The sequence below is a fragment of the Camarhynchus parvulus genome, chromosome 27 (genome assembly GCF_901933205.1).
Source record: "Camarhynchus parvulus chromosome 27, STF_HiC, whole genome shotgun sequence".
Taxonomy (NCBI): Eukaryota; Metazoa; Chordata; class Aves; order Passeriformes; family Thraupidae; genus Camarhynchus; species Camarhynchus parvulus.
The window spans coordinates 3,624,789-3,651,309 of NC_044597.1; the positions used below are offsets into that span (position 1 = coordinate 3,624,789).

General features: G+C 42.4%; 2 protein-coding genes across 3 annotated transcripts in view; one reads left to right on the forward strand and one right to left on the reverse strand.

Moving 5' to 3' along the window:
* Positions 1–389: 389 nt before the first annotated feature.
* ZPBP2 (zona pellucida binding protein 2) lies at positions 390–5,954 on the reverse strand. Its single transcript, XM_030966269.1, has 8 exons — positions 5,873–5,954; positions 4,899–4,976; positions 4,304–4,429; positions 3,835–3,996; positions 2,893–3,111; positions 1,790–1,875; positions 1,028–1,205; positions 390–490 (listed from the first exon to the last, which is right to left on the reverse strand). The coding sequence occupies exons 1-8, from the start codon at positions 5,952–5,954 to the stop codon at positions 390–392; spliced, it is 1,032 nt and encodes a 343-aa protein (XP_030822129.1).
* A 2,939-nt stretch (positions 5,955–8,893) lies between these two features.
* Positions 8,894–26,521, forward strand: part of IKZF3 (IKAROS family zinc finger 3) — a 34,508-nt gene continuing 16,880 nt past the window's right edge. Inside the window, exons 1-4 of one of the 2 annotated variants that reach the window (XM_030966171.1) lie at positions 8,894–8,940; positions 13,215–13,321; positions 14,231–14,284; positions 15,507–15,617. In XM_030966171.1, the coding sequence (XP_030822031.1) occupies positions 8,894–8,940; positions 13,215–13,321; positions 14,231–14,284; positions 15,507–15,617 (319 nt within the window). Of the gene's footprint in view, positions 8,941–9,580; positions 9,640–13,214; positions 13,322–14,230; positions 14,285–15,506; positions 15,618–26,521 lie in introns of those variants that run through there. The other variant, XM_030966172.1, reaches the window with a different exon arrangement.

The following is a 26,521-nucleotide window of genomic DNA, read 5'->3' on the forward strand; positions in this document are numbered from 1 at the left end:
TTGGCATATGCCAGTCTGGCACATAACTCCACGACAGCCACCTGCCATCCTGCCTGGAATTGTTTGCAGCTCCTTTGTGTTCTCTGAGCAGCACAAAGCTGTGGCGTGTCTGGTGTCACCACCAAGTAACAGACTCTGCACTAAGCCACGTGACAAACTTCCTTTTTTTCCCATTTAATTAGTTTTCCTTGCATGAACACTGTGTTTTAAGCAGTGCTTTTTCCAGTCTAAGGGGTCCCTGAACACCGGAAAACCTAGGGGTGTATGAATGAGGATGTTTTGTTCCAAAGAGAATGGAGGATTCCAGGATTGGCAGCTAAAATGAAAAGAACACCACAACACCAAGAATTCTTTCACAGCTGCTCTTTGGCTTTCCAGTCTCTGCCAGTTTAATGACAAGATTTTGCTCCATACATTCTGGCTTCAGGCCTGGCACAGGTCTGACACGTCACCTCATTGTTGGGACTGTAAGTTCCAGGATCACAAACCACTGTGAAGAGAACAGAGTTGGGGTTCCAGCCGCTTTCCCCCCATTTTAGGGGGACCACCAGACATCCCTGTGAGCCTTCCCAGTGCCCTGTGGGAGCTCCAACCTTTCCAGAGCTCCCTGAATCTCTGGCTAAATCCCCCCCAACTCTACATCCTGCAGCAGGTGCTGCAAAAGAACTTGAAAAATCAGCAGAGAATTTTCTAGCAGGATTTCCATGAGAGGAATGGTTTCTTATGGGCTTTGGATCCTGAGGATTGTCACTCACCAGTGACACCTGGAAGGAAAGAAACCCACTGCACTACTTCTACTTTGCTTGGAAATCCAACTACCCCTGTGAATGCACTGACACGCTCCACTGGCTCATTTCCTATCATTACTTTATAACTATAATGTGAATATCCTCCCAAAGGATGAACAAAAATATCCCTGCTTTTGACCCCAATATTTCCCTCATCCTCCCCAGAGCTCTGTGCCCAGCTCTAATCAGCTATATTTAAATCAATGAGCTATATTTAAAAGGATGTATTTTATATTTACCACAGCAGCTGGCACAGTTCTGGTGGGTGTGGTGGTTTCTCCCAAAACCTGGTCGACAGCTGTCGATGGGAGTCATGGAGAAGCTGTTGTCCATGTACTGTATTGTAGGAACTGCCTGAAACTCAGTCTTCAAAACGTGCTTTAGCTGATGGAAAAACTTCCCAATTCGCTCTGCTGCCTAAAATTTAAAAATATTGGGAGAATAAAAGCATAGTCAGTTAATTTTTGTTGATTTAAAAATATCAGGAAATATTTTCTAGTCCGGATTTTCACACACTGAGTTGTCACCTTAGGTGGGAATGTTCCTTGGCTTCAAGGGCCTGGATTCAGACCTAAGATGTGAGCTGATCCCAGGATTTAATATTTAGAAGGCAGAGAGAATAGATTTTAGAAATTTGCTACAGTAGACTTACTATAAATTGCATTCCATTGACCAAATCATAAATCAAAAATTTCATTTAGAGGACTGGAAGCTCAGTATAAATAATAATGTTTATCCTTCTTTATTATTAGAAGCAAATACAAAGCAAGTAATGAGCCTGATGTTTTAACTGTTTTTTTTTTAAGCTATTTGTATAAATTCCACTTCTAAACCCATTTTTCTTCCTGAATGGAATTATTTTAAATCCATGAATCATCAATTACAATATTAATCCCACAAAACCTGGGTAAAGATGGATTACTAGCAGTCATATCTACAGGAGCTAAGGCAGAGGTGGGTGTTAAAGAGGCAGAGAAGACATGAGGTGACTGACACAGAACCTGTCGGACTCTCCTGTTTGTCACATCTTGACAGTCATAAGGAAACTCCTGGCAAACTTCTTCCCATCCTGGTGCAAATGGATTGACTGTGGATGGAGGAAAAAAGATCCATGAAAAAGGGGGAAAATGGTAGATTAGGTCCTTGTGGTTTTTATCCAGTTCCTTCCTTTGTTTAGTAGGAGTCAGATGTCAATCAATATAAAATTGAGGGGAAATACACTAAGCTGAGAGAATGGAATGAATGAAAGTCTCACATAGCAACCTCAGTGTCCTAAAAGGACTGAAGTTTTATGTAAAATTAAAAATCTTTGGGTCATGAAAGTTTCTTTACTTTGTTTAGGGAAAAATATCCACAAAACTGTTCCATAACCTGTTGGATGGTCTCTCTTAGTGCGTGGTGAGAACAGATGCAGAAGTGAATGTGGTCAGAGAATTAAAGAATAATTTCCTTCTCTCAGTGACAAGCCATCTCTAACTCAAGGCAGCATCAGCTGATTTAAGTTGTTTGTGAAGTGAAACCACCTCAGTATTGCCAAGAGGGAGCGGTGAGGCTCTTGCTTTAGCTCTGTGCAGTTTCCTAGAATCAAGCAAAAAATTCAAGGCTGGGCTGGATGGGACTTTCCAGTTGGTCCAGTGGAAGGTGTCCTTGCCTGAGCCAGAGGAGGGAACTGAATGAGCTTTAAGGTCCCTTCCTACCCAAATAATTCTGTGATTCTAAAACCAGAGTGGTCCCAGACTTACTAAAAATTAAATCCTGAAAACCTAAATATGACAGTGACATTAGGGCATATTATGGGCTGTCTCCTTCCAACAATCCTCTCTAACCTTGGTAACCACAGCTCTCTCTAGGATTGTAAAAAGTTGAACGTTAAATTTAACATAAAAACTGCGTTTTAGCTCCATCTGTGGGCAACAACAAAAAATACAGGGACTCCAAAAAAAAAAAAAAAAAAAAAAAACCAAAACCAAAAAACCCAAATCAAACCCGGAACAACTTTCGGAGGTGCTCTTGTCTCTGCTGTTTTTCAGACATTGTTTGTAGCACTCACATGTTGCTCATAACAATAAACGATCCCTCCCAAACAAGCACTGAAATGGGTTACCTAGAAAATTAACAAACAGCTCATACTGGAGGCCGTCCTTTGGTGTCCTGATAGAGTGGCACTTGTAGGATGACCCTGTGATGTGGCAGGTCAGGTGGGAGATGCTGCTGTTGAGGATTTTTTTTAATATCTTGATGAACAAGTCGTTGTTTCTCAGCCTGCAACCCGTTGTGCTGAAGCGAACAGACACCTGATAGGCATGGTCAGCTTCCCTGTAGGCTGGGAGGAAATGGCTTGGGTGTGAGTCTGGGGTCTAATCATTGATTGAATCTTAGATTATCAGTTTTTTGTATCTGAAATATGGGCTTTTATTCAAAAGTAAATAAATAAATAAAGCACTGTCAATAATTGTGTCATAACATGTTTGTCTTTGACAGAGCTGACTCAAGAGTAAGAGATATTTTAGTTTGAAGTATGCAGGAATTTATGTACTTCATGGAGACTCTGTACCCAATAATAAAAACAAAAAAAAGGAGGTAAAATGGCTCAGAACCAGCATGTCTGCAAAGCTGTGTGTCTGAAACAGATTGGTGCCAATTCTATGCAATTATGGTGTAGGAGTAATTTTATTATTATTTTAAAAGTTAGTGTTTCTCAAGCATTTTTTGGCTTGTTACGTTGTGGGTGGGAAGTGATGTTGGTGAAGAGCGGTTACAAGAGGTGGAAGGAGCTGGAGTGCAGATCTCAGATAACTCTGGAATTCTTGCAGTTAATTCTATACTTAAGGATAGAGATTATTTTATTGCCATATATCCTTGGGAACATGAATATTAAACTTTTTCCAAAATGATGAAAAGGTGCATGTGTGCCTATAAGTAAAAAATTTATTTTCTATTCCGAGATAAAATTTTAATTAATTTGGTGTTTTTTAAATCAACCCTTGCAATAAACACAGAGCTCACAAACCCAGTAATGTGCTTACTCTTAACTTAGCAATCTTACCATAAACCATGAATTTATAGGCCTCAACCATTTCTGTTTCTTCCTGTGTTGTGGTTTCGATGACTTTGTGGGAGAGAGTACAAGTGTAGGCACCAGACATTGGCACCATGAAGCCCATCACCATCAGCTTCCCTGTCTCTGTCAGATTCACATAGCTTTGCCCTAAAATAGAAATATTGCATTACCAGAAATGTCCACTTTTTGATGCATTTAGAATATTTGAAGAAGAAATCTTGCTCCTGTACATAATGATGCTGATTTGTGTTAGCCTGGAATGATCTAAAATTTATGACTTTTAGGATTTACTACAAATTTCCTTTTTAGCAAAAGTATTTGTAACTTTTAGAGGGAGAAGGGAAATGGAGTTTAATGTCAGAACTTGTGGAAATATCTGGCAAAGGGCTAAGAAACCACTGGGGGGTGTGAATAGAAAGAAGAAAAATATATGATATTTTTAGTTTGAACTAACCTTGTAAAACTCTTCCATCTGGACCCGTCCACAAATAGATGGGATCTATTATTCTTTCTTGAGAAAGAGCCAAATCCATACAGACCAGGAATGGGCTGTTTGTGAACACCTTAACATACACATTCACTGCAACACAGAATCAGGTAAATTATGTAAAATGCTGACAAAGAATGAAATCACACACAAAAAAACCCTAATTGAAAATTGTGTTTAAAGTGTGTTTTTCAGTTTTGGACTTGCAAAGCGTAATATTAAAGATTAATCTCCATTTGTTCTTAATTTATATCCTGGAACTGTCCACAGTGTGGCTGGTGCTGACTGTTAGAGGGAGACACTTGTGTCCCACACAAAAACTGTGGTACAGGGATAAAAAAAGCACCAGATTTTTTCAGTGAAACCCTCACTTTGATATGAAATTTTCATCAGTGCTTCCAGCAGCACTATGGGACAAAATATATTTCCATCCTCATCCCCCTTTCTCTTGTTCCTACACATACAAGGTTCCATGTGTACTGGTGCTACATAATGATCCTGGGCTTAAAACCACAAATTCCAGTAAATATTGAATCTAGATAGGAAAAAATAACAAGTTTACCTTCATGCCTGATGTCACCATAAACTTCATTCTTTCCAATTAAATCAATAGATTGCTCTTCCTTCAGTTCTGCTCTCACTGCAGGGAAAAGTAATTGGAATATTAGGGATCAATCTAAATGGCTGATTGTTAATCCTTTATTTCACCCTGGCTTTTGTCACATTTTGTTATGAAGGTTTTTGTGACAAGAATCCCCAGAAGAGGCAGAAATTATTGGAAATAGGGTTTTTGTTTCAGGCCATGGGCACACTGGGGTGGTCCTGCTTGCCTGTTGTGTCCCAGGGTTGAGCCTGGGGGACAGTGGGGTGCCCCCCCCCCTTCAAGGGCTTCATCTCCACTGAGGGAAGCTTTTTGACGACATTTGTCCCCACAATGTCCCACCATGGATATCACCCACCCCTCTCAAGGGGCTTCATCTCCCGGGGGGTTTTTGGGACTCGTGAGGGGAAGGTTTTTTGGGGACATTTTTCCCTCAGAGGGAAGATTTTTTGAGGACATTTGTCCCCCACATTGGAGATGTCCCACCAATGGGGTATGAATGGAGCCCACCTGTCTGCTCTTGAGGGGCTTCATCTCCCGCTCTGAGGGAAGGTTTTTGAGGGACATTTGTCCCTCAGAGGAAAGGTTTATTGGGGACATTCGTCCCCTCACAGTGGAGATGTCCCACCAATGGCGTATCAACTGAGGCCACCTGTCCTGTCTTGAGGGGCTTCATCTCCCACACTGAGGGAAGGCTTTTTGGGGACATTTGTCCCTCACAGTGGAGAGGCACCCACCAATGGGATGTCGATGGAACTGCTCACTCTATCCCCTCTTGAGGGGCTTCAATCTGCCCCTCTGAGGGAATATTCTATGGGGACCCCCACCCCCCCAGCACAGCTGATGCCCTCCGACCCCCTCTACCCCCCTCTGAGCGGACCAGCCTCACACCAACACATCCCCACGTCTACTTCCCCACCCCTAGTCCCGCTCACCCCATCCTGCCGCCACCACCACGGCCGCCACACCGAGGAGAACGCCCGGGGGGCAGCGGGGCCGCCCGCCGCCCCCCGCCATCCTCCCGCCGCCCCTCACAACGGCCGCGGCGGGCGCGAGGGGGCGCTAACGGCCCCCCCCTCCCCCCGCCTCCATCCCCGCGCGCGCTCGGCGCTTCCCGCCCTTTTTCCTCCCCTCAGGGCTGAGGGCGGGAAGAGTGGGGTGTCCCCGCCGGGGTCCCTCGCTCCTTCTCCGCTCCCTCGCCCACGCCCCGTGCTTTTTATACAGTTTTAAAAACATCGTCGCCAGCACTTCACTGAGATTTTTAAAGAGTATTTAGTTTTGGGGAGGTGTTTTTTTTTTTTGTTTTCTCGCTTTCAGGCCCCTGAGGCGCTTGGCAGCGAAGGACGGCCCCGGCCAACCCCTCCCGCGTCCGTTGTCACCCTTCAGCCCCACATCGCTCCTCCACAATGCGCAGTGAGCTGTGTTTTTGACTCTAAAGTGGTTTTTCTGGCTGTGGGACAAGGAGAGGGAAGTACAGGGGGACAAGGGGGGAAGGAGGATCCATCATGGCTTGGTCTGTCAGCACTCAACCTGTCCTGGGCTGTGGAAGGTGTCCCAGTCCATGGAGGGGGAGAGGGGGGAACTGGATGGGCTTTAAGGTCCCTTTCAACCAAAACCATTCTGTCTTTCTGTCACTCGCTGTGAGAAAGACTGAAAGTAAGAGCTGGGCACATCCTGTGGCTTTTCCTCCTGAGGGGCTGTGAGTACTGGGTGTTCTCCAGCTGCAGGTTTCTGTAGAAAGTCATTACAGGACACATATTTTTCCACTTAAAAGCAAAAAAAAAACCACTCCCTTTCAGCATCTAAAAGGGCTCCAAGAGAGATGGAAAGGGATTTTGGACAAGGGTCTGAAGGGATAGGACAAGGAGAATGGCTTCAACTAAAAAGGGGAGATTTAAATTGGATATTGGGAAGAAAATCTGATCTGTCAGGATGGTGAGACCCTGGAATGGATTTACCAGGGAAGTTGTCCCTGGAAATGTCCAAGGCCAGGTTGGAAAGGGCTTGGAGCAACCTGGGATAGTGGGAGGCATCCCTGCCATGGCAAGGGTGGAGCTGGGTGGTTTTTAAATTTTAAAATCCCTTCCAACCCAAACTCCTCTGGGATTCCATGACTCTGCCACTTGTGTCTGAAAGTAAGCTCCGGGCGAATTGTGTTGGCTCGAAAATGAACCCAAATGCCACAGTATCACTGCAAGTGACTTTCGAGTCAGTTACATGTTTTGGAAAACTTGCTATGTGTTCGAAACTTTTAAAGATGTAACTATTTTGTTTCTAGAGCGGGTGATACAAAAGCACTTCGGAATCCGCTGACAGGGCAGGGAGGGTCCTCGCGTTTGACTGCCCTGCACTCTCCGAGACGCTCAAGACCAGAACGGTGGCCAAGCCTCTGGAAATTAGCAAAATAGTATTTATTCTACCTACCTAGGTCATATTTATCACTCCAGACCATGCTAGTGTCCAAAAATAACGTTTGTATTTGCATAACAAATATGGAACAACCAACATAGGAATAAGAGTTATTTTTACAGAGAGCTGTGAATGTTTTAATGCTTCTATGTAAAAACAGCACTTAAGTTATGAGTTTCCTTTAATAAAGAAAAGAAAAAAAATGGGTAAAATACAAAAATAAAAGTGTGAAAAAGGAGGTATCAAGTTATTGATGGAAAATAGTTCTACTCAAGCTTTCTTCTTCCTTAGACCAACACATTAACTCAAGTGGTCAGTTAAAGTGTAAGAACTGTGTCAAGGTTTTCATTTTTAATGTCCTTGAGCTGCTGAGCAGGTCAGAACCGGGACCACCTCAGACAATCCCACGTTCCCATGTGCTGAATGTTTTCAGTTTTACTCAAAGTGAACATTTCATGCTGACACTGTGCAGGCAAAATGATTCAGTTTGTAACGTGTCTGCTATAAACGAGTCATATTTCAGCCCGAGCAGCCTCAGCTCCTAAGGATGTTTATAGCTCCTTTCAGGTCCTGCACAGCCCATCAGTCCCCATGTTGCTAATTATTATGAAATAGTAGCTCTACTATAAAGCTTTGGCTGCAGTTTTGGTTCTTTATAAACTCATAGTCAGTGTATTTAACCAAATGTCCCATTTATTTTCAACATTATAATATTTCTAACTCCCAGACTGGTAAATTTTCATTATAGGTTTGTAAGCTTTAGAGGGGGAGAAGGGGAATGGGTTATTTTTAAGAACAGGAAGTGTTGCAGGGAGGATTTAATAGGACAAAATGTGAATTCAGGTATTTATATTTGTGTTTAAAACCTGGATTACGGGGGTTTGGTTTGGGTTATCTTTTGTTTTGTTTTGTTTTGTTTTCATGGGGTTTTTCTGGTTAATAGAGTATCAGTAGGAAATGATAGAAGAGGACAAAAGTGTTGTAAACTTGATCATGGAGTGAGTAGACATTAAAAAGCTGAATATTTTATCCTAGGAAATATGTAGAGAGATTTCCAGGAGTGCAGAGTCAGGTAAAGGACCTGTTGCAGGGCTCTGGAGAGCCTGCAGCCCACAAGTTCTGTCTCTGACCTTTCAGGTGAGTGATCCAAAGGTGGGATCACACTAAGGAGGGTCACAATTAGCACTGGGGTATTTTTATAGGCTGGGAAAACCAGGCTTGTTTGATTTGTGCACTTAAAATAAAAACAGAGTGAAGACACAATTGTTTCTCTGAGGGCAAACATGAGGGAAAGTAGGGATTTAAATCACAGAACAAATCTGGCAATAAGAGAAAATGGCTGTGGATAATCCTGGGATGGAAACCAGAAGTTTCTGTTTGCTGCACAGCAATTCCAGGTCTTCCTTAAATTTTGTAGAACCAGGAAACCTGCCTAATTAATAAATTATTCTGGAAAGGGTTTACAGAGATTAGGAATAGCCAAGAATTGCTTGATTATCCCACTTTTTTTTTTTTAACATTTTATTTCTAGACTCTTTTTCCAAGCAATGGAAAAGCACCAGTGTAAGAAGCAGCCGTTGGCACCACACAGGAAGTGAGTAGGAGAATCATGTTTCCATGTTGTTATCCTGCTCCTGATCTATGCTAATTTGTGCTTGCTGCCTTTGGGTTTAGATCCAAGTGATGAGCTCAGATCCCGATTTCACTTCTCACTTCATTAACTGGTTTTGGGCCTGGAGTGACCTCTGAATGTCACCTGCTGCTATCCTCTGCCTCAGCAGGGATACTCAAAGCCCTGTTCAAGACCAGTGTGGAATGAAACCCTCTTTGGAGTCTGTACTAGAGGACTTTGAAATTCATATTTGTTTCATTTTATCGAAGAACTTTCTACTTTGATTTTCTGCTAAATAGCAACGCTGTTTTAAGAAAACAATCTCAACCTAAGTTCTCTTTACTATTATCTCAGCCATAACTTTAACCACACAATCCGAGGTGTGCCCATTCTGGGGACCAAAGTGGCTGGGGGCTCCCCCGATCTCCAGCCCCCTTGCCCTTCCCGAGGGCCGGGAGTCCCCTGCGAGCGGCACCGGCAGCAGCTCCGAGGCAGGCGAGACCGGAGCCGGCACCGGGACCGGGTCCGCTCCTCTCCCCGCCACCCGGCGCCGCTCTCCGCCCGCCGAGCGCCCCGCCGGATGTCACGGTGACGGGCGGGAGGCGAGGCCGGTGCGCTCCGCTGGCAGTCCCGAGCCCGGGCGGGCAGGTGGAGCTGGGACCCGCGAACGGAGCATGGAAGGTGAGAAACGACCCCGCTCTTACCCCGGACCCTCTGTCCCGCCGGGGCTCGCAGCGGCTCCGTCGCCCGAGGGTTTTCAGCCGCTTTTTCAACGCTTGCTGCAAACAAATCGCAGGCTCTGCAAAAGAAATCGAGTTGCGTGTAGCAATTAAACGGGAAACGAACGGGGCTTTTTGCCACCTCTCTGTTTAATTTCAGAGGTATCACAAAGCGCGTGATAAAGCCAGGTTTTAGAGCGTGCTTTATCTGCTGTTCTTATTCTGAGTTTTAACGAATTCAAGGATGTCTTCTTTCTTCTCACCTGTAAAACATGCCCATAATATTCAGAGCCAGCAAAAACCGATCTGGGAGTTCATATTGGGCTCTGGAATAATTACCTGTCATAGAAAAGCAGTGTTTCTGGTGTTTTCAATAATCCTGGAAAAGAAGCTTTGCAAAGCATCACTTGGTTTCTTGTTTCAAAGGCGGAGATTCTTACTTCAGTGCTTTAAGGGCTCCAGTTTAGATTCTGTCCTGTCTCAATGACTTGAGGCTTTTCATTATTTTAAGTTAGCTGCAGATGTCTATTTTAAAATGCATTTTCCTTTGCTGAAGGCTTTTAAACTGTTTTCCTGTAAATAATCACTCATTGAATCTGACTGAATTGAGAATGTTGCTGTTGGAGAGAAGTAACTAATGATTTGAAAGAATGGGTTTGGGGGCACTTTGCCACTTAAAAATGCAGCTTCATTTTCTTGATCGAGTTGGGATCACTGTCTTTTTGGGAGGGAAAGTTTGTGAGGTGTGTTGGAATAGTCTGCAATTAGAAAATAACAGGATTTCACTATAATTGAGGTTATCTAAGAAGTCCTTTCTTTGGTGTTCTTACTTCTTGTGCTCTCAAAGTGAACATGGAAATGTTCCTTCAGGTTTTGGGTCTGTACTTGAGGATGATGAGGATCCATTAATGTGCCTGAGGGTGCTGGATTGGGGATGAAGTTAGTGCTGTAATGTGTTATCCTTGGATACAGTAACTTTCAGGGTTGTTTCCCTGGGTCTTGGACAAATCTCCATGCCCTGAGGACAGAGGGATAACACGACTGACTCGGATTTTCCACACCCAGTGTGTGGAGGTTTGGTAGGGTCACAGAGCAGCAGACAGGCCCTGGCAAGAGTGGGTGTTTGAACAAAAATTTGTCATTAACTTGATTGCATTTCTCCATGAGTGGTTTGGTTTTGTGACTACCAAAAGAACTGTCCAGCTGGAGCTGTCAGCTCCAGGTTCTGGGCTTGGATCAACAGGTTGGATCTTGATGATCCTAGTGGGAATCTTCCAACTCAGGATATTCCATGAATCAGGATATCCTGTACTGAATCACTGAATTATTCTGCTGGGTTTAGAAGGCCGTATGCACCAATATGAGAAAAATATCCTTAGTTATACACTGCTGATCAGTGTATAATATCAGTGCTGATCAGGATTTCTTCCCAAAATGACAGGTGCACTTAAAATGCCTGTGACATTTCACACACTGCACGGTGCTTAAGAGCAGCAAAGTGTCAGAGACACCACAAACAGTTTACTTGGCTCAGGTGCCTTCCTCAGAAAGCCATGGAGGCTGTGGATGATGAAGAAGTACATTCAGTGGAGACATCAGCTAGAATTTCTCTCCTTAATGGCCCAGTGTGGGTTGAAGGTGAAAAACTTGTTGAAGTGGAAGAGGTTGAATGGTGTACATAGTGAAGGCACTGACTTCAGACAAGGAAACTGTTTCTGCTCCATCTACTGTGATGGAAGGACTAAGAGCAGCTGGGACTTTCAAAGGTGTCTCCTTCCCTGTGCTGTTGAGCTGAAAAGTGCAGCCTGCAGGGAAAAGGCAGCATTCTGGTTTCATTTTGGGGACAAACAGGTGAAATTATAATAATTCAAAATTACCTCCCATTCTGTATTAAGGACAGAAAAGAATCAGGGTCATCAGTGATTTGAAAAATATCCATTTTAGGAGGGTTAAATTTCTGGTTGGCTGTTCTGGCCAAATACCAGGAAAAAATATGAAGAGTGTTGCACACTAAAATACCACAGCACTTTTTTAGCAATCTATTTGAATATTTTGGCTCCCTTTGCCTATCGGTGTAGAACACAGGATGGTCAAGGATTGGTTTCGAAAGCGCATGAATTTTACTTCTGCTTTGTAAACGCACATTGTGCCTCAGCTGCAGCACACAGAGACCAGCATCCTCTTCCCATGCACCCCAGCCACTGGAGCTCTTTGAAGCTTGGGAAGACAAACGTGTTCTGTAAGTGATTTCCTGCCTTGTGTTTTTCTGAACATTTGGTAGAAAAATAACTTTATTGGTTTAGAACCAAGGGTGGAATCTACCCACATGTTGTCCTGTCACCATGAAGGACTTGGCTTAGGATAATCAGGAAAGAGACCTGAGGTTAAATATGAAGAGAGGCTCTAAGAAGCTGCAGGAGACTGATGCTGTAAGGAAACCAGGTGCTGGTGAGGGGAGGTTAAAGGCTTGACAGTGAGACAAAGGCCAGGATGTTTCTCAAGCAAGTGAAGAAACATTCTATGGTGTGTCATTGTTCTTATCTCTTCCAAAGGGTTATCCTGCCCCGCAGCCATTATGGGCATGAAACTGTTGTGTTCAACAAAATATGAATAAATTCACAGACTGCATCTCAGCAAGGAGGAGATGAGAGTTTGAGGAGGCTGAGAGGTCCTGCTTGGCTCTTGTGGGGTTCAGGCAATGCTGTTCTCCAGAAAGTTGTCCTGCAGCTGCCAGGGAAACCTGAGGAATCCAATGGTTTGTAAAAATATGGAGTTATCCAGGAATATGTGTAGAATTATTGGAATTCAAGCAGTCATGTAGGGGTTCTAGTTTTTTCTTCCATAACCTCCTTGGAGCTCAGGGAAATGCAGAATTGCTGCTGCCAAGGTTTCAACGGAACCTTGGGGCTTCAGCCTGGGGTTTTGACCCCCATCACCCAAATGGAGAAACTGTGCAGGGATTCTGAATGCAATTAAAACCAAAATCACATGTTGCGGAATAAGGGAGATTTCATTTTATTATATGCAGAATTACAAGGGTTTGTGTAATTTAAATATCTGTATTCATGGAATCACAGTTTTTGAATGGAAGAGTATTAAAGTTCATCCAGTTCCACCTCCTGCCATGGGCAGGGGCACCTTCCACTATCCTAGGCTGCTCCAAGCCCCATCCAGCCTGGCCTTGAACACTTCCAGGGATGGGGCAGCCACAGCTTCTCTGAGCAACTTATTGCAATGTAAAGTTAAAATCAATGTTAGAAAAAATTTTGCTCATTTTCCCAGAATTTGATGTTTTCTCATCGATATTTGCTGTATGAATTAGTCCATTTGCTTCTTTGTACCTCAATTTTCCTGGCATAATAGAACGAAAATGAGAAATTAAGGGCTATAACCATACAGTTCCTTGATCTTTCTTATTTACTTCAAAATATCGATTCAATAAATACCTGAACTTTTTGTCATTTAATTCTGTGACTATCTTTATGATGCAAGGCCTCTATTTTGTTGCACACATTATCCCCCCCTCTATTCATGCAGTTTTTTTGGAGTACCTCTTCTGATACCATGCTGCCTCTCTGGAGAGTTACCAGAGCTTTATATTTTAACGTTGCAGAGACCACAAAAAAGTTCCATATGCAGAGGAGGTAAAGACAGATAATTATGGGGTAAATGTCACCCGTGGTTAACACCTCATGCCTGCTGCCTGGGTGTTTCTGTTATGTAACTGCCAGGAAGAAATTTTCCTGGTCCAGAAACTATTATTTTTTAGGTTCAAAGCTGATAAAAGATGTTATGGCATGTAAAAAAATAAAGAGGGGAAAAAAGCTACAGGAAAGAAAGGAGAAAGGAAGCAGGTAACTGTGTCTGTTAAGAATTCAGCCTCCTAAGAATGAAATCTCAAGGCAGGGAGGTCTGGAGTAAAGGAATAACGGACAGCTCAGGTCTATGCCTCCAATTCAACTCAAGAGCTGAACTTTGGGCGCTGGGCAATGGGAATTCCTGCAGCTTGTGCTGGCTCCAGAGCTCTGCTGAGCCCCCAGCACGCTGGGAAACCAGGCTGCACGGGTATTCATTTGTCTGAAAAATGTTTAAAATTCCTAGCATTTGATCCCTTTTGGAATTTCTCAGTGGGAATTAGACTTGCATTCCCATGAAAACCAAGTAGATCTTGTGAAGATAATGGGGGTTTCCCTTTGTGTTGGAAAAAGAATGTAAAAATGTCTTTGTGCTTTAGAGAAATTAACTTGTTACAGAGTTACTACGGCTGCACTGTGCTCACAGGGTACTCGATGAGTAAATCAAAAGCTTAAGGTACTCTGTTCTATAATTTTTGAAGTTAGAAAATCATACTTCATCCCTTTTCTGGGCACAGGCCAGTGCTCAGGATATAAAGAAGTGAAGCATGATACTAATTTGGTTTTTATTTCTTTGAAACGTTTTCTTTTTCAATTTTACTTTCAGTCAAGAAAACGGGAATTTATAAGATTGTAACAAGTGTGTTGGGAACTGTTTTAAATATTAGACAGCTCAGGCTGCTTTTCTGTCTTTTGCAGATTCACAGCCCGGGATGGACCTCAGTAACCCTCAGGAACAGCCCGTAGCTGCAGGTATTGTGCTGTTCAGTTGTGTTCTTCCACCCTCTCTTGACAATTTTATATTTAAATGGAGAAAAATACTTGAATTGTAGCTGCTTTAGGGTCCCAGGACACTGTATAACAATCAAAAGTACAAAGAGGGGCATTAAAGGCAAAAAAAGTAAATTTTGGAGATGAAATAAAACCATGGAAGTTCAATATAACATTGGAAAATTATTGTGAAGTGGGAAAAAGGGACTGTATAGAAGGAAAGGAAATATTTTCAGGAGAAAGCTGGAAGTTTTGATTAGGGAAGCAAGAATAATGCAATTCTCTTGGTTGACTGCATTTCTAAAAATATGAAAACAAACCTCCTGAGTGAGTTTGACAAGTGTTTCACTTTCTTGTTAATCAAAAAGTCGAGCCTCTTTTCAGCTCCAATGAAATATTTAGCTTGAGAAGGATCAGAGGTGTTACCATCCAGCTGTCAGTAGGTTAAAGAATTTACCAGCAATTTCACAGTATTACTGTAAATTTTAAAAATTCCCATAATGTTTGAAGAAAATAATGTCTGTTTTTAATGAAATATTGATTTGAAATTTACAGAAATACACATAATATGGAGCTAGTTTGCATTGTGGGGTTAATGAAAGAGGCCTTATTTGAAACACTTTACATGAATAAATTTCACTACAGTTAAAAATGTGTCTTTATTTCCAAGTAGAGAGGCTGGGATCTCTGGGATGCTGGTCTGCATGATAATGTTGATATTTAAAAATACACGCGTGGAATAAGCAGAGAAGTGCAAGTGGGTTCAAAGAGGCCTTGATTACATCTGCTTGAGCAGTTTTCTGGCCTAAGGCCAGAATGATTAAAATTTTGTCCAAAAGAACAATGTGGAGCTGTGATTCCTTTGCCTTGCTCCAAGGAGCTCCATTCCTGCTCACAGCAGTTGTCAGAGCTCCTATGATAGAGTTAGATATACTGGATTTTATTCCTGCTGCCATTTAGAATAAACTCCAGAATATTTGGATCTGAGCAAAAGCTGAAAATTTGTTCCAGGTGTGTGTGAGAGTTTGTGTAGGATTTTGGGAAGTGAAATAATTCCCCAAAGTGCAACCAGTGCATCTGTAGAAATAACATTGTGGGTACTGTCAGCAGTGCTGGGAGTGTGCAGGTGCTTTCTTTGAGGGAATCACCTGGAAATATTCTTGGAGAATAAATAGTTAATTATTTTTGCCTTTTTTTTTTCCAGAGGAACAAGAGGATTTGACAGACTGTAATCTGAACAAATCCCAGGAAATGGAAAGCATGGATAATGTGGAAGATATGAAGGAACACAATCAGTCTAATGAAGAAGCAGGAGGTAAAGTAGAGTTAGAATTCTGATAAATAATAATTGTATTTTGTCTTTTTATTCATCTGATTATGCTATGAGAGCATGCCTTTAAAAGGAATAGCAATACAATTCATTTGGAGCATTTCAACACATTCTAAAGAGGAGCAACACTTTTCCATCAGGGAACCTTACGTGCATTTTAGCAAGGTCAGTTTTACAGGATCTGTGAAATATGGATGGGAAGATAAAAGAGCAAGTGCATCTGGTGAGCCTCTAATGTGTGTGCTAACAAATTCCTAACAGCAGTTTGCATAGGCAAATCCTGTGTTAAGAATGCAATTTTTATTTATGCTAAGTACTTTCATACCTAAAAAATAACTTGATAATTTATTCCTTTTTTTTTTTTTGAAAGAAAGAACAAGTTATCTCAAATTCACAGGACCACTCAAACCTGTAAAATTTAAAACTGTAGCAGTCATGTTGTATTTTAAACTGGGGGTGAAAGGGAGGTTGGTCAGTTTTCCATGTTTATTGATGAAGAAAATACCCTTCCTATAGGTCTGAGATAAAACATAGGGATTAATTAAAATAGTAAATTAATATGTACTGTCTTTAAAAACCAGCAGGCCCTCTTCATTAATAGGTAGAAGATAGCAGCAGCTCCTGAAACTTGGCAATTGTACAGAGCTCGGGGTTTACGTGTGTCCATGACACATGTGTTGAATTTCTTCCGCGCTGTAGAATCTCCTAAACTGAAATCTCAGCATGAACAACAGTTCCTGCCCATGATCTGAGAGTGTTCATCCGTGCCAGGGCCTCAGCCACAACCAGTGAGGGGTGTGCCTGCTGGAGGATGTGGGGCACGTGTCTTGGGCACAGCACACACATGGTGTCACCAGTGTCACAGGGCCTTTCTGTGACACAAGTCCACGGCAGTGAAGCAGCATCAAGGGAAATTACGGCTGTGGCTTTGGGTAGGAGTTTGAGGTAGAGTTTGTATCACATGAATCAAGTAAATCACTAAAGAATTATGTGTTTTGGCTGTGTAAGTAGCTTTGGTTGTTCCCTCTAATGTTAATGTGATTATTTTGCAGAGGTTATACTTTTGCATTATTAAAGACCAAATGTTTTTATTGGTTAACAAATTGCAAGCAAACATAAAACACTCAAGGGAGTGGTGAGATGAATCTCAGTCAAGGATCTACAGTGCCAGTATCTGGAACTGCTGGTGTTTGGCCTTTATGTACAGACGTCACACAGGTTTTCTGACCAAATTTGATGTCTGGATTAGGATGAAAAGCCTTGTGTCCCCAGAGCAGCTGCTGCTTAGCAGGACTCTACAGTTGAGATTAGCTCATTATAGATATCTGCAATGTAGAGCCTGCCTTGGGCAGGTGAGTTCTGCTCTGCTTACCCTAAATGCAGATGTTTAATAGAATAGACAGAATATGGAAGACTTGAGCATTTCCTACAACCAAGGCAGCTGATCTCTCAGATCCCACAGGACATAAAATATTCACAGCCATGCTCCAGCTGTTTGTCCACCCCTTGCACCAATTCCACTCTCACTGGCTCACTTCTCCCTGTGCTTTCCCAGTGTCCCAGCCCTTCACTCCTCCTGCTCACTGAGCTGTGGGTGCAGGAAACCAGGACAGGGTTTTTTTCCCAAATCCCCCAGTACTGACCACCTGAGAGGAGTTACTGTAGCTTCTTCCCACCTTCCCTTTCCAGGAGCCATGTCTACACTATTCACATGCAGCATCCAGGCATGAATTTGTTTTTGTTGTCTTTTCCTGTTCTCTGGCTGCCCTGTGCCTGCAGTACCATTTCCCACCCTCTTTTCCATACATTTTAGTCAGGAACAACTTGGACACGTGAGAGACTGTGTCAGTACAGCTCTTACCATTCATTTTTTATATCGGTGCTGATCTCTTAAAGTCTCTTTGCCATTTGTTCTGGAATGCAAACACTGAAAATTTACATCTCAAAGACAATGCTATAAATATCAATAAAACATCATTTCCCTCCAGCAGCCTCCCTTACCATTAGAGCTCATTCATTATAAAGTGAGTATGAGCCTTCACTACCACAGTGCCCCATTCCTTGCTGCTCACTGTAGGAATAAATCCACGACTGCAAGGAGAAAGCTGCTTCAAATGCACAAAAAAGGTACCTCCAGCATCTCCATGCAAAATGGCACAAAATAAAATATACATAGTGTTTGCTTCAGTGCTTCACACACTGTTCTCTGCAGTCATTCTGATACCGGAAGCACAATAAATCTTAAATATTTAAGCATGCTGTGCTAGTACTCCAGGCCCTGCAACGATCAGTAGGTGCACTTAAATTTCCACCCAACAACACCAGTTCAGTTGCTGTTGGAGACTGAAATTCACAAATAATCTCAGTTTTCATGTCATGCTCTCTATAAAATAGCAGCAGCTCTGTTAGTCCCTGAGCAGTCCTCGTGGGTCACTAACTACTGTCTGACTTCTATAAATGAAACCACATTTTGACAGTGCTGTCCTGGTGGGAGGATTATCTTTTGGGGATCACTAACCCTGGTAAAATGAATATATAATATACTCCAGGATCACAGAATAGAAATATCATCAGTATTGGTGATGGCTTTTGGGAAAAGGATTATATCCTGCCTACACCTGAAAAGCCTATCAGTTAATAAAAACCAAAAAGCTCTGTTTCTTTATTTGGCACATGGATACGATCACTAATCCCCCCATTTTATATCAAATTTAAACAGAAATAATGAAAAAATGTTTATGTGGTTCTCATAAATGTTAATCATGTTTGTGAGTGAGCAATTCCAGCTTCCCAATTCATGGCTGATGACAGCCTGCAATAGAAACCTCTCCTTTTTCTCTCCTGAACCCCCACACGATCCGTGCCCCCGGGGTTTGTTCCATCTGCTGAAGGCCATCATGGGAACACGAGGCCACTGACTCATGGAGAGAGATCAGGCCTTTGATAACCTGCTTTCCACTGCCTTAGTATGTCTGTAACATGTTTTTCTCCAGCACAATTCTGGCTGGTTTTTCCATGTCTTGTCAGCCATCCCTAGTGAGTAGGAATCTCCCAGTTTCTCGGACTACGTGTTTTTGTGAGTCTTGCATTATTCATGGGTGACACTGTGAGTATGTTGTGGGGAATTATTCTGAGGCTTTGAGCAGAAGCTGGACCTGTTTAAATCTAGATATTGTCTGATTTGGTTTGGTGGAGCCTTTTATACTACAAGTGGCACTGGGATCCTTTTAAAATCTTACAGACAGTTAATAAAAGCACTAAATTAATGTATAGGGCTAAAACACCATAGCTGGAGCTCATTTGGTATGAAAAAAATCCACTTTTCCAGCAAACAGTTTTGTATTTGTACTTCTCTGAGCCTGTGCAAACACACCAGCTCATGGTGTTTTTTATGTGTGTCCTGACACAGGTGAGATGCCATTCCATGGAAACAACTCAACTTGTCCTACTCCACCTCCCTGTTAAACAGGCTTCCATGATGATCAGTGCTAACTATCGGGCAAACAATTAGGCAGCAGGCTATAGTAAAATGGTAATTAAAAGCTTGATGGGGAAGAAGGAAAAAAAAAGAAACAAAACCCCCTTTTCTTGCCTCAAGGGACTGGAAGCTGCACGCTGTGGTGCACATGGTGTATGCTTGCCTGCAACCATAAAAATACACCGTTCCCATGGTGCTTCCTGTGTCTAGTCTGAAAAGAGACAAGCAATGAGGGGGGAGGGAAGCTCTTGATTTCCCCTGTTTCTTCATGTGCCCCCAACACTGTTACCTTCGGTGGCCAAAGTTGACACATCTTTAATTTAAAAATTACATTTAAAAAGCCACGTTCCTTCCTCTGGGAGTCGCAGTCAAGCACGAATGTTTAATTATGTCTTAATTCTCTCAGCTGTTGAGGCAGACAACTTTTGGGGTGTTATGAATGTCAGCGAGCTTTCATGGTTGTGAGCTAAAAAGAGATAAAAGCCACATTTGTGGTTTATGGATGTTAATTGCTGCTGCACTGAGGTGTGTGAGGGGGGCGGTTGAAAGGCTGGAGAGAGGCAGGAGAGGTGACAGAGCCTCACTGGGGCGCTCAGCGAGGTTCCAGCGGTGCTGCAAGAACATGCACTTATCTGCTTGGAAAGGAAGTGCCGTTTTTTATCAGAATATTTCATCTCCCAAGCCCAGCTCGAGCCCCGGCGCTCATGGGACTTGGGGTTATCTCACAACATCAGCAGAAGTTCACTGCAAGGGGATTTCTGTAGTGTTAAACCCAACAAGGAGCCTGTGCTGAACGGGTCAGGCTTCTCTGGGGGCTCTACTGGGACTGAAAGCCGCGTTTTCCTTATCAACAAACGATCCTCTTGACTTTGTTTAAACTCTTCAGACTGTGCCATCAGCAGCAGGAATGCTGCCAGGCACGCTCGGTGACATCAACGGGGCGGTGGTGTCACCCAGCCTGTAAATGATTGACATCAGCTGGACTATCCTGAGCACTCAGCACTGACACAGGCACTCGGATACTCTGATTGCCTGCAGATAATCAGAGAGTGCAGCTATTTCTCGTTCTAATTAACCCATTGTAGTGGTTAGAAAATAGAATTTACTTTTGGGATATCCTGATTCCCAGTGGAAGCTCTGAGACAGAACAAGGGCTGGAAAGAGGATGGATGCACAATTATTCAATAGATGATGGGCTTCATTCCATAACTTCTAAAACTCCATTTTTTTTCCACTTGTTCTACAATGTGTATCTTGGATCCATACAAAATAATTCCCTGAAATTACAGGTGAGAGAAATATTTATTCCTTTGGCGTCAAAATAAAATCTAGTCCAAAACTGAGGAGTTGTGATCCCTGCTGTCTCCCCCCAGCAGAAAATAAGTGAAGATGCAGAAAATGGCTCTGGGAACTCAAATCACATGTTATTGTAGGAAATAACCTATTTTTGGAAATACAGATTAGTGAAAAGGAAATCAGTTTATGGGGATGAGTCACATTTTGCCCCCAAACCAGGCTGTTCATTCGGCACAAAATGAGAGTTGAAGGGACAGGTTCACTGTTTATGCTACTGAAAAAGTTTCGAGAAAGGGAAACAGATCCACAAGAGTCAAAACTTTGCTGGAATATATACAAATAGCTCCCTGAGCATTGGAATTGATGGCTCTTTTGTCTCGTTGCTGACTGTCTTTTAACTGAACTGTGCAGAGTTTGCAGCGGGTGCTCCATGCCTGTTTCACCTGGGGCTCCCCGGGCCGGCGTTGCCGTGTCCTCAGCGCTGCATTCTCTCCGCTTCTTGTTCCGTCTTTAGTTCCTTCTGCTCTGCAGGAGCTTTTGGGAATTCATAAATTGGGAGCTCGGCTGGCTGTACTCCCGAGGAGCAGCGTGTGGCTGCGCTCACCTGCCGCGCGTGGAGCCGGGATCCTCTCCTGCTCTCCTGGTGCAGGAGCTCCACCTCCAGGAGCGCCTCCGGGAGCTGCAGGTGCTCCCGACTCTCGGGGTCTCTAGCTGCTCAGAGCGACCCCGAGAAATGTTAAAAAGTTTCTTTTCCCAGCTCAGCACTCGAAGAAGGAGTCAGAGCTCTTCATTTCTCTGTCTCAAGGTTGTTTATTGTTTCTTATCTATAAAATTTTTTCTCCTGTCCAGCCGAGGTTCACTCAGCAAGACAGTCCCAGGCACTCTGCCTCCCTGGGGAGGTGTTATCTTTTTATACTAAAAACTACGTGTACAATATTTGCCATAACTCCCCAATTCCTATCACCTATATTAGACAGTGAGCTTCTACTCTAAACCAATCCAAAAGTGCCAACATCACAGCAGAAGATGGAGGCCAAGAAGAAGAAGAAAGGCTGAAAGGCTGGCCATGCCCAGATTCCTCCATCTTGCCCCCTGAACCCCTGTTCTAAAAACCCCAAAAAATCTATTTTTCATCCCGTGATAAATTCACTATCAGTCTACTTAAACTGTCATGGCTTGCAGATCTTCATATAAGGTTGGTCATGAGCTCCATGGGTCATAATCAAACCACAGGTGTCTGTGCCAGGGTTTCTGAACCCCTGGTAGGGGTCTTGGCTGTTCAGGTCAGCCAGAGAGATGTCCTGAGTTCCAACACCCGATGGGTGCTTTGAGCAATCCTCCTCTTCCCTGGAGGGCTGGATTTGTTGTGCAGACTCTCAGGAACGTTTAGGATGGGAAAGAGCTATAAGATCTTACAACTGTAAGAGCTGTAAGATCAGTGTTACTAAGGGAACACAAAGTGGATGCACTCGTTTCTCTACAAGGCTGTGCTAAAAGTAAACTACAAATATTTGATTAAAGAACCTCAAATAGAAGAAAACACAGGTGAAATCCAAAATTTAAGTCAAGATTATTTGCTACTGGAATTTTTTTATAGTTCAATCAAATCATTTCAAGGTGTTCAAGGCCATCTGAACCAAGCTCCTGCCTTCAGCCGATATGTGTTAAAATTCCTCAGGTATTTATCACAGATTTCCCTGTTCTTCATATAGTTTTATCTTATTTTCTCTCTGTGTTTAATTTTTCTTACAAGAATATATTGCATTGTCAGGAAGGCTCCCAGGAGATGAATTTACAAAGATTAAATGAAATGATACATTCAATTTCTCAGGTTTGAAGTTCATTTGAAGCACAGTTGACCAGAGCTGACTGTGCCTGAGTGGTCACATTAGTGATTGGTCCCTTGATATAAGTAATGCCAGTGATTATCTGAATTTAACATGTGGCCTTTCTCAGTCTGACTGTTGGGTCCAGATGTTCTCTGATTAACTGTCTCATTGAAGTCTGATTTAACGGTTGTGATTGTATCTGCCTTGCTGGACTTCAGGAATTGTCATTTTAGAAATGTTTTCTCTGGGTGATTGTATCTTAACGGCAAAGGAAGAGCTTGTGCAGTTTCATCTTTTTCTGTGTTTTTTTTTTTTGTAAGATGGAGACTTTAAAGATAGTCAGATCTGAAAGGATAATGTTAACAGGTGTCAAAATTAAAATAAATTTCATCTGGGACAGGTGTTGGAAAACCTGGGCCCTGCAGGCCTGAGGATGTGGGATGGCATTCCCTCTGTGCTCCCCTTCCAGCACTGGGGGTGTAGAAAGTTGAGTAAAAATGGCAAATTATTGCCACTTTTTAAAATTAAACAACCAAAATACAATCCCACAGTAGTTTCAGCATACACTAGCTATAGTTTTCCAGCCCCTAGTCCAATTTGTCCCAGGGAAGATCATTCTGCTTCCCCAAATTCAGCTTGTAGTTTCAGTTAAGAGCATTTAAATGCAGTTAAATGAAGTTAAATTCCATTTCCTTCTCTAAACTCAGCACTGCACAATGTTGCTGTGCACTTTGTCCTGTTTTACTCCAGCTTTGGGAACACTCAGTTTTGGGGAATATTTCTCCTTTACCCTTATTTCTGTTAGTATAACTTCAACATAATTTGGAAACCTTTAGAATGAAAATCCTAGAAAAACACTGGAGTATGATTAGGCATAAAATGATAATAGAGGGGAAATACTGTGTGTGAAATCATGGATTTCCACAGGAATATTAATCTTTCTAAGAAAAATCCTTGTTTTAAGTAAGATGCTTGAAGAACCAGTTACATAATTCAAGTTTCCTGACTCACATGAGCTTGGAAACGATTTGTGTTGTTTGGTAGCTGTTATTTTGCAATTAATTGTACCACTAGATAAATTACACTATGCTTTAATGATAGAGAGGCACTGATATTAATGAAGTAGAAAATACACATCTGAGCACTTGGAAAATGATGCCTGGCTGATTTTTTTTATTTTCTTTCCAATTCTCAGTGCTGCATTTCAATTTGATTTGTTTCTATTTTTGTTTCAAGTCACAATAAAACCAAGGAGACTCATTACCATTGAGCCTGCACTCCACAAAGGGGAATGATGAAAGTTTCTCTGCTATATTTAGAAGTGAAATTTCCACCAGGTGCATTCTGCACTGGGTCATTTAGGAATTACCCCTCACATCTGCCTTAGAAAACATCTAAACAAAATAAGTACTAGTTGTTTTTTTTTTTTTGTATTGAAGTGACTATTGAACAACACTAAGAAAATACTAAAGAAAATATTAATACAACACTAAGAAAATACTAGAAGGCACAAAGATAAAATAAACCCAAAGCCAATATGCCCAAGTAATAAATGCAATATTTGGGACTTTTAGTGCAGAAGTCTCTGCTTTAGCCTGTAGTGACACAAAAAGGGACCTGAGGAATGGGACAGGCCCAGTCTGCACCCTGCAAGGGCATTCCTTGTCACCATGTCCTGGTTGGGGTGGTTGTCTCTGCTGTCTGGCTGCAAGTTAATTCTGCTCTGAGGTGATTGCTCTTTCTTTGTTGGCAAACAATGATCTCATAGCAGCTGTTGGGAAAAAGGGAGCCCAGGCTGGAGTCAGAGGGAAAACAAACCAGGGTGGGCCAAAAAGGCTTGAAATCCTTTCCCTTCCCTAGATGGATATCTGCAGTGGGGTAGAAGGAAAACATGGAGAAAAATTGTCTTAACTCTGATAGTGTTGCCTCATTAAAAAAAAAAAAACAAACTCATGTTGCTATTGTGTCATTTCACATTTTATAATTTCCCATTAGTTACAATGCCCAAATTCTCACTATATACATGTGATTGTCTTCTTCTTGTTTGAGGAAAAAAAACTTAGGCATAGCATTGTTTATTTTAATTATTTTCCTCTGGTTTACTATTTTTATGGGATATACTACTCTCTTTATTCACTAAGGATAATGGAAATTTTTTATTCATGACTTATCTTTGCCCCCAGTGTGTTGATTCCATTGCTGAGGTGTTTCTCACAAACATGCAGGATTCTGCCTTGAATCTGGAAACTCCGCTGACTTTTTCAGCTTCATCACTCTCTGAATCTCTCATTCTGGGAGGGGAGCAGCTCTGGCATGTGTCTGTAGGGTTTTGTGGGGATAACAGTGATGAATCATCAGTTAATACCTGTCAAACCCAGGTAGTCACAAGAACCCTCCAATATCGACTCCCTTCTTGTTCCTCAGCATCTGAATCCCATTAACAGCTGTCAAAACCTGGTAAACTATTTATATGCTTTCACAATTTGTTTAATTGGATAGTTAGGAAATGGCATACAAGAAAAGCTTTCCTTTTTGCTTTTTTTTTTTTTTCCTTTAGTCTGGCTGAACATCTGTAGCATTAGGGGCTCATTATCTCTGAATTGGCACAGCAAATCAGCAGCATCATTAAAATGCCACATTAAGATGATTAAGTTTCTTTGTTACCCAGTTGACTTTTTGCATGTGCTGAGGATTTCACGATTATGACCCCACTCCTTGTAAAACACTTGAGCTACATCACCCTTTCCTGCCGTTGTCTTTAATGGCTTCTGGGTTTTATTCCTTGTGCTTTTCCCATCGCTCCTGGTAAACTTTGCTTAACAACAGGACAAAACTTAGGTTTTCTCCTCTGTATTTGATGCCAGAGTCTCAAATTAAATAGAGAATTTGGGGGGTTTTCCTTCTGAAACTTCCTCCTAGAGAAAACAGCTAAGATTCAGAAATCCTTGAACTTGCCCTAATTATTTGGCTCTCTTGACATTTTTATTTCTGCATTTTCAGCCTGGAGAAGAGAGATTGTATGGAGATGTCAGAGCAGCCATCCACTATCTGAAGGGACCTAAAAGAAAGCAGAGAGGGGCTCTGCTTCAGGAACAGGAGTGACAGGACAAGGGTGAATGGCTTTAAGCTGAAAAAGGGAAAATTTGTGTGGGATATATGGGAGAAATTCCTCCCTGTGAGGGTGGGGAGGCCCTGGCACAGAGACGCTGTGGCTGCCCCATCCCTGGGAGTGTCCAAGGCCAGGCTGGATGGGACTTGGACCAGCCTGGGAGAGTGGAAGGTGTCCCTGCCCAGGGCAGGGGGTGGGACTGGATGAGCTTTAATGTCCTTCCAACACAAACCCTTTGTGATTCTATCATTTTATAGAGCACACACAAGCACTGTTTGGGTGGTGACTCAGTCTGAAGTTGCCACCGCAGCTTTATTTTGGATTTTTTCCAGAACCCATTGTTTTTACAATGTTTCAGGTGAAACAAAAATATTACTCTGGAGTATGTCTTTCATCTTGTAATCATCTCCCCAGGAAATGAAACCATGTGCATCAGCCTTAACGCATCACACCAGCACTTTGTTCTGTAAAAGCTGCAGCTTTTTTTTTTCCTCAGTGTATATTAACTCCATGAACTGCCTCAAGAAAAATAGTTCCCTGGCTTGGACTCTATGAATGCTTTTTTTTCTCTTACAACCTCTTTGCTTGCCTAATAGAAGAGATGATGGCACTTATTTTTTCCACTGTTAGTGTTTTTAGGGATAATTGTGTTTTTCCTCAGTTAAATTTCCCTATTCTACATGAAGTCACAGCTTCCTTCCTCTTGATTAAGGCAGACCAGTCTGGAAACTCCCTGATCTAATGAAATATGTTGATATGATTTTTAAGTGACAGATACAAACCTTCCACACATCTGCCAATTTCCTGATCACATGGTATTCCCTGTGCATGCCAGTACAGAGAAAAGTCTGGGCTGAAAAAGTAATCTGGTGGCTCCAGACTCTGCAATCACTTGGTTAATTTTAGTACAGCCTATACCAAGCCATCTTTTCCTCAGACTGCTTTGCACTTAAGCTGTCTCTGTCTGGCTGTCAGGAGGTGAAGCAGCACCTAAACCATCACAGGTGAAAAAATCCCAACCCTTCTAATTTCTATTTGGGTTTAAAAAGCCCATTCCCTTGTGTCCTTTCTTGGTGCCAATCATCAGAAGGTTAATTTTCCCATGGAAATCGTTCAAATGCCTATAAGAAAACACTTGAACTTTGGATGCCATGGACAGCTGAAACAGCCCCTGTTT